The sequence below is a fragment of the Leptonychotes weddellii genome, chromosome 6 (genome assembly GCF_054177405.1).
Source record: "Leptonychotes weddellii isolate Sample4059 chromosome 6, ASM5417740v2, whole genome shotgun sequence".
NCBI lineage: Eukaryota > Metazoa > Chordata > Mammalia > Carnivora > Phocidae > Leptonychotes > Leptonychotes weddellii.
Genome location: NC_138374.1, coordinates 44,286,896 through 44,295,143, shown reverse-complemented (window position 1 = coordinate 44,295,143; position 8,248 = coordinate 44,286,896). Strand labels below are relative to the sequence as shown.

The 8,248-nt window shown below is 53.1% G+C and overlaps 1 protein-coding gene across 3 annotated transcripts in view; it reads right to left on the bottom strand.

Moving 5' to 3' along the window:
- The window catches only part of DLG5 (discs large MAGUK scaffold protein 5), a 102,684-nt gene that overhangs the window by 28,287 nt on the left and 66,149 nt on the right, over window positions 1-8,248 (bottom strand). For all 3 annotated transcript variants that reach the window (XM_081824020.1, XM_081824021.1, XM_081824022.1), the window contains 6 exons: window positions 7,466-7,650; window positions 5,749-5,874; window positions 3,302-3,434; window positions 2,727-2,854; window positions 1,885-2,060; window positions 1,399-1,502 (listed from right to left, as the gene is read on the bottom strand). In XM_081824020.1, coding sequence (XP_081680146.1) covers window positions 1,399-1,502; window positions 1,885-2,060; window positions 2,727-2,854; window positions 3,302-3,434; window positions 5,749-5,874; window positions 7,466-7,650 — 852 coding nt within the window. The remainder of the gene's footprint in view (window positions 1-1,398; window positions 1,503-1,884; window positions 2,061-2,726; window positions 2,855-3,301; window positions 3,435-5,748; window positions 5,875-7,465; window positions 7,651-8,248) is intronic.

Genomic DNA, 8,248 nt, shown 5'->3' with positions numbered 1-8,248 from the left:
GAGTTATGGTCATGTGTGCCTTCTGTACAACTGGGACTGTGCGTGTGTGCTGGGGGAAAGTGCGTGACTTCCATTTTAATGAGTCAGTTAGAGATACTAAATTAGGCTCCATAATCTCACAGCGTTTTGGGGGTTTGGTCACCAGGGATGCCATTCGGTGTCCCCAAAAGGGCTGTGCACACAGGTGAAGCCCATGGCAGGGCTGCCTACAGTAGCAGAAAATGAAAACAATGTATATGTCCACAAGGGGGCGTGCTTTCAACTACAGACAACCAAACATCAGAACACCATTAGGTGGATAAAAGTACTGAGGATCAATTTGGAAAGCTATCCATGATGTGGAATAGCAGGATGATCCCACTATTATAACTTAAAAAGAAAACAAAGCCCATAAAATTTATCTGTGTATAAAGATTTGTATGAGCACTCATGATCTGGCTGGGAGCACATCTTACAATGCGAGGGGGGTGCGGGGGCAGGGTGCAGAGATTTTTCTCCAGGGGCAGGATTAAAGGGAAAAGAGCAGACTACCACTTTATACATTTTTGTATCGCCTGAATATTTTATGAGACATACGTCTTACTCTGGTATTAAAAAAGAAATTTAGGGCGCCTGGGTGGCTCAGTCGTTAAGCGTCTGCCTTCGGCTCAGGTCATGATCCCAGGGTCCTGGGATCGAGTCCCGCATCGGGCTCCCTGCTCAGCGGGAAGCCTGCTTCTCCCTCTCCCACTCCCCCTGCTTGTGTTCCTGTTCTCGCTGTCTCTCTCTGTCATATAAATAAATAAAATCTTTAAAAAAAAGAAATTTAAAAATAAATGGATATAATGTTTAATAAAAAAGATTTTTTTTAAAAAATCACATACAAAAAAGTAAAAATCAATCAATCACAGATATCTTCTTTTTTAAACTGGTATAAATAGGGGTGCCTGGGTGGCTCAGCTGGTTAAGCATCTGACTCTTGGTTTCAGCTCAGGTTGTGAACTCAGGGTCCTGAGATCAAGCCCCTGCTCAGTGGGGAGTCTGCTCGCCTTCTGCCCCTCCCCCCACATGCACGCTTTCTCGCACGCGCTCCCTCTCTCAAATAAATAAATCTTTAAAAAAAACTGATGTAAATATACATTCATGTGTAGAATAAAGGCTGTACAGAAATATATTTCAAATGTTCATAAAGGTTATCTGTAAGGTGGTAGCCATGAGTGGGATTCTTATTTCCTTCCTAAACCTTCTTTGTATTTCCTGATTTTCTACTATAAATAGAAACACACTATCTGGAAAAAATGTTTGTTCACATTAGAGAACAAGGTGAACGTGAAAACTCTGTTCATTATCTCGTGTTCAACCTCCCAGATGTCATTTAATCGTCCACGTGGGGCAGACAGCCCCGGCCCTGAGGCTTACCGCCACGATCCTGTCTCCCACGGCGAGGGACCCCTCCTTGGCGGCCGGGCTTCCAGGCACCACTGCAGCAGCAAACACACCGTTCTCCAGACTGATGCCGCTGTCTGCGAAAACCACAGAGGGCAGACACGGGCAGTCCCCAGTCAACCCCGGCCCTGGTCGCCTGGCCCTCTGGTTGTCCCACCTTGTCTTTGTGAGATAAACTTCTGAAGGGAAAGTTAGCAGACTGAAACCTGCCCATCCCAGCACCCAGGCCAGGTCGGACCCCCCAAGGGCTCAGTCACGTCTGCTCGAGTGAATCGAACACTCGGGAGGCCAGCAAGAGCCGGGACCCAGACAGCCCCCTGCCAGGGAAACACACACGCTGCATTTAAGCAGCATCAAGGCCCCTGGAACAACACACCCCAAAACGCACATCTCCCCTCTGCACAAGGAAGGGGTGCCCTGCCATCTGGGGCGCTCCGCCCACTTCTGCGGGCCCACTACCTTTCTGTCCACTCAGGTTGATGTGCAGTGGTGTGATCACCTTCCCGCCCAGGGACTTCCTCCGCCGCACGACCATGTTGATGGCCCCCTCCCCGTTGAGGAGGGCCTTGATGGCCTGCTTCTTGTCCTTGTTGATGAGGTCCACGTCGTTGATTCTCAGCAGCCAGTCATTGACCCTGAGGAGGGGCAGAGCCAGCTCAGTGCCCTCACAGGCCTTGGGACCAGCGGGCAGGCCCCACCGCTCCAGTTTGGGAGACGAGGGGCAGAAAGTGGGTGCCCCACATACACACTCGGACAGATTTCCTCTTCAGGATGGTCAAATGGCTACACTCACAGAGGCTGGAGCCAGACTGCCTGGGTGCAAATCCCGGCTCTACCACTCGCTAGCCGTGTGACCTACCTCCTCCAGACCTCAGTGTCCTCATCTGTAAAATGGGGCAAGAGCACTACAGTACCTACCTCACAGGATTTTAAAGATTAATGAATTGATTATACAAAGTGCTTAAGCCAGTACTTAGCAAATAGTACTTTATTATCATTGCTCTGTCATGGAATGGGCATGCGATGCACACCCTACACTCCTGCACATACCACGCCTGAGCCCTTTCCTACCTAGACAAGTGAGCGGCAGCACCTGGGGCCTGAGGAATGGTCAGATCACAGGCGCCAGTGAATCACAGTCTCCTTTAAGAACAATGTTAGCAGCTGAGCCTGCAGGCCTGAGACTGCTAGGCCCTCAGACCCCAGGGTGCGCTCCTTTAACCGCCACCTGGCTCTCTGGGTCCTTCGCAATGGGTCGGAGGGGCCCCCTTCCCTCCGGAGCCTGGGCCTCCTCCTCTTACCGTAAGCGGCCGTCAGCAATGCTTCCTTTGTCCACTTTAGTGACAAATATCCCACAGTCCCCAGGCAAACAAGGCTCATTCACACCTTCTGCCATATCGAACCCAAGTGCTTTCAAGTCAATATCCTCCTGTCAAGAGAGAAGCACACGCACTTTACACAGCAGCGATTAGAAACCTGTGGCTCTTAAACCTCAAGCTACTCGCTCCACTGTGAGCACCGCCCCTGCACCACGCTGGACAGGGCACTCGGTCCCCAGGATGAAGCCCAGGGGCAGCTACCATCGGCCCCTTCAGCCACTGTGGACACTTGTCCCCGCAGAAGGGCTCTGCTCTGCCCTCTGCCTTCCATGTACCACACCAGCATCTGCCGCTGCAGAGGCCACGGGGACCAACCCACCGGAAGCTGGCGTGGACAACTGCAGGGAAAGGATGCATGCACCCCGGGAAGAAAAGCCGCAGCCCCAAAACTGACAGCCATGAACCTGGAAACCCCACAAGGGGGCCATCCTCTCCCGCCCCCATCCAAAGTGTCCCAGTCAGGACAGCAGGGGAGAAAAGACATTTAGGCAGCTCACCGTCTCCCTTTCGAACTCCACAACTTCTGTTTCCCACTCCATGGAATCTGTGTCGATGGCCGAGTCGTGGGAGCTGTGGGCCATCAGCTGCCGGAACCGGGCCTCCTTCTCCAACTGGGACTCCATCTGCTCCCTAGGAACAGAGAGAGCCATGGCGATGGTCCCCTGGGAGGCGAAGGTCACCATGAAAGCTAAATGGGGCTCCTTTTGCTCTTGGACTTCATGCCAGTTTCCCAATAAATCTGGAGCAGAATGCCAGGCAGGGCTTCCTGGATATCAGTGGGTTTTCAAAGAGGTTTTTCAAAAAGACCCAAATTCGTCCCAAATTTATCCAGAGGTTTAATGCAACTCCTCAGGAATTGCCAGCAAGACTTTTTGTGGATAGAGACGAGACTATTGTAAAATGCAGAGGGAAAGAAAGATAAGGAACTAGAAGAGCTAAAACAATTTGAAAATGAAAAACTAAGTGGGAGGAATCACTCTACTCGATTCTAAGGCTTTTTCTATAGCTCCAGTAATCAAGAGTGTGTAGAACTGCCAGAAAGACAGACACAGAGATCACTGGGACAGAATGAAGAGTCCAGAAATTACCACAAGGTACAAGAGGTACAAAAGTACTTCGGCTGAAGAAGAACAGCATTCAACCAGTGATGCGGGTGCACCCACACACCCACAGCAAGAAAACTGAACCCCAACCCAGACACCATGACTCACATGAAAATTAACTCAAAATGTATCACAGGTTGAAATGTTAAAGGTCAAGCTGTAACACGTTTAAAAGGAAAATACGGGGAAAAAAATCGTTAGATATAGGGTTAAGGTTAAGGGTTCTCATACACCATACAATCTATTAAAAATCAGTAAGTTGGACTTGACCAAAATAAAAAACTTAAGCTCTCAGAAAGACCCAGTTAAGAGATGAAAAAAGACTCAGAAACCTTGTACCATCCCCCAGCGACTTGCACCTGACGTCCTTCGTCCTAAAACCTGTGCCCAGATGACCTTGCCAATTCATCAGCGCTACCCACTGGGCTCCCAGCACACTCGTGACCTCCTCCTGGTTCCTGCTCGAGTGGACACGCTCGCAGGTCCACATCTTTGTCTGGGCTGTGCTCTCACTGGCCAGCTCCAGAACTATATGTAGCCTCAGGGCAGCGCCCCAAAGCTGCCTTTGCGGGACACGGCTCCCACCAGCCCTGTGTTTAATGCTCACTGCACCTGCTCATCTCTCACCCACTGGGGCATGTCTGCTGTCTCTGCAGACCGGGAGCTTCCTCACCAGCACCGGAACAAAGAGGAGGGGCAGATTCAGATATGCTGAACAAACAAGTGGAATTCGACTTTCTTAGAAGTTCCAGGCAATTCCAGCTCCATTAAAATGCACGACTCCCCCCTATCCCCCGCCCCGTGCTCAAGCCCCCAGGGACCAGGCTTTACCTTAATTTGATCCCACCACTTACTAGACAGAAGGTGGGTCCCTGGAGAGAGTGTATCACTTTGCCTCTTAGCTGGAGATTTTCTTTAGAGCACCCAAGCCCAAGAAGTTCTGGGTTTTTATCTAGTAAATGAAGCTGGTTGGCTCATGTTAGAGTTACTGAATGGGGAGGGGGGGTGCTGTCACTCCGTCTGAATGCCACTGCTCCAGCAAGTGCAGCTTGCACACTCACACTCACGCTCCTCACCGCCCTACACCACCCTATCAGAACGGAGAGCCCCGGCTTCTACCCTGCAGAGACAGCTACTGGGTTCTGCCAATCTCCATTTGTAGCTCTGATCTTTGTATCTTCACCCCACCCCTTCGGGTCACCAAGTCTCAAATCACAATCCTGGGTGCAGTGCCATAACTGAGGGGAGGCTGTCTGACACCCCAAACAGTCTCTTCCGAATGGGCATCCCAACACGACAGGCAGAACAGACTGCAAAGTGGTGAGGGCTTTCCAAACACTGCATCATGATGTCAGCACCTTGTTCACGGAGCTGTCGCTGTGTCTGACCCACCTGTGGTCTGTCTCCTCCTATGTGCTATGAGCCCCACAGGGTAGAGACCTGGTCCACTGTTTGGTGGCTTCCCCAGGGCCTCCCACAGGCCTGGCCCATCCAGAGCAGGCACTCGGTAAATCCTTGTAGAGTTGGTGAATGAATGAGGTAGAAAGGGAATGAATGAATGAATGAATGGACAGTAGACGCTTGCCTGTCTCCAAATGGATTGGCTAGGCACAGAGACCTTCCTTCCTATGTGCCTTTGCACATGGTGCCTGCCCACCTCCACGTGCTCATCTTCTGTGATGGTCTAAGAATCATTAACTCACAACACGGAGGTGGCATTCAGACCCATTCTACAGACTGACAGAGTGAGGCAGAGTGAAGGGCCGGCAGGCAGGGCGTCCCGGCCCTGACAGGAGAGGGGCCACCACGCTCCCCGCAGGCAGGCACCCACCCCCACGTACTTGAGCTCCTTGAGCTCCCGGCTGACATCATTCTTCTGTTTGCGCGTGTCGTCCAGGCTTCGCAGAGCTTCGGCCAGCTCGCTCACCGCCCGGTCCCGCTCTCGCCTTAGGTTGTCACAGAGCGTCCTGGCAGAGGAGGCAGAGGCCGAGGTCACTGTGAGGGGCAGGGGGCAGAGGACTCACAGCCTACAGTGGACTGCAGCCCCAGCCTCCAAATACCCCAGGTGCCCACCTTGCCTCCAAATGCACTGAGGGAGCATCGGAGAGTCTAGAGGTGAAGCCACCCAGGCCAACCCCATCGAGGGGCAGAGAAGACACTAAGATCCAGGAAAAGAGACATCTCTGCAGTTACTGGGCAACGGGTTCTGAACGTTCAGTGCTCATCCCACTGTTTCACCCTCAATGTGCCTGGGTGAATGCCCAGCCCAGCCCCAGCCCACCTGGCAGGTCCCTGGATTCCAGCACCTACCACATGCCTCATCTCTACTCACATGCAGGCCTTTCTAGAGCTGTCCCCGACCCTACAACTAAATCGAGCTCCCCACTCGGACAAGAATCATGCCTCATGCATCTCTGAAGCCCTGAGCTCTGTGTAGGTGCAAAGTGCAGGCCTGATAATTCCCCACCAAAGGACGTGTGGCTCCTGGGACCCCAGTACCACCTCAGCCATTCGCAGAGAAGGTAGGGACAGGGGACTGGGCAGCAGGGGAGTGTGTGCTCTGTGCCACCCCCAGAATGGCACCCTATCACTGGAGGCCCTAAGGGCTGGTCCCTACCTCTCCATGGCCCCCAATCCCCTCCACCCTGAACCCTCACCTCCTGACCTGCCTTGCTAGATAGTGGTCTCTCCTCCCGACAACCACAAGGGATCTTTCTGAAAATCACAAGCACCACCACAAACCCTCATGGCTCTCCCCCTGCCAAGAATCAAGACTATACTGAGGGCTTCCTTCTTGAGGCCCCCACAGCCTGCCCTCAGGAACCCTGTCAGCCACCTCTCCTGTAACTCCCAAGTCCACAAGCATGCCCCTGCCCCGGGCACACCACACGCCTTTGTTCATGGCCATGCCTATCCCGCCCTCCACCTGGAAAAATCCCACTCAGGCCTAAGTTCTAACTTGAAGGTCATGCTTTCCAGGGACACTTCCCCGCCTGTTCCCCCACCCCCCGCCCCGCCCCTGCATGCCCCCATCACAGCTCTGACCGTGGCCCTGGAATTCACCATCCATATTATCTCCCTCCCCTGCTGCCCTGTCCAACAAAGCTGCCCGTGGTCCCCCAAGCACTGGCCCTGCAGGGGCATCACACCCGTCTGGGAGCCTTGGAGGTTGTTTCTCTCCCAGGGTCTCCTTGTAAGAGGGACCTAAGATCCTGGCACACAGTAGGTGCCCACAGAATAACAACTGAAAGAATGCATTCTTGGTATGTCCATTTTATCAGAAGTCCCCTAAGAAAGAAACCTGTCTTTGCACCATTTCATGGCAGGGGGAGGGTCTCATCCAGACACAGTGCACATGCAGACATCGAGGGTGAAATGAAAAGGGAAGTAGAGACATAATGGGCACCTCTAACTCAATGGAGCAAGGCTCAGGTGAGAAGAGAGGAATCGAGGTCACTCCCATCTTATCAGGACACGTGGCAAGTGATTCTGACCCTCCCCACCGACCCAGTGCGGCACGGGGAGACGAGCCCACGCCAGCCCAGGGCTTCCCCGTACCGGATGCTGTCCCGCTCCGCCACGATCTTGTCTCGTTCCTGGAAGGCCCAGTCCCGCCGGCACTTAGCCACGTCCGCCTCCTGGAGGGCTTCCTTCAGCTCCTGGCACAGAGCCTTGCACTGCTTTCGAAGGAGTTCGGCCTCCTTGTTGGCTCTCCCCGCGTCCATTGTCACTGTGTCTTTGATCTAGTGGGGTCAAGGGGTAAGCAGAGGGGTGGTTACTGAGCCTACTGGTCCAGAAGTGCCCTCTAGCTGGTGCTGGGGCCAAACCCTCCGGAGCCGGATGGAGGGAAACACAGGATCCTAGCCTGAGCCCATCCCAACACACCCCTGTTGCGCCTGCACCCCCTGGGACTACCTGTCCCACAGCCACACTCGAGACACCTAATGACACTAGGTAGGGTCCTGTCCAAACACTCCCGGCCCTGCAGAGCCTGTCCCAGAACCCTAGCCCCTCCTCAGCCTCAGTCTCCATGGCCCAGGTAGAACGCCTCCCCCGGAACGCTTGTCCCAGGCTCCTCCCTGCCACTCGCATGCTCCTATCTTAGACAGTCCACCTCGTCTCTCTAAAGAGCTCTCCTGTCAAAACATAACGACACAAGGCCTGAATGCAGTGAAAGGTGCAGACATCAATCATGATGATTCCCAACCCCCTGGGTCTGCAATACTCATTTTTATGCTCTGGCATACAGAGTCATTTTTAAATCTGAAAATACACCAGTATTTTTGCTGGTGAAGTCCTGTGTGTCTCAGTTTGTTTAAAAAGCTGAAATCTGATACATTT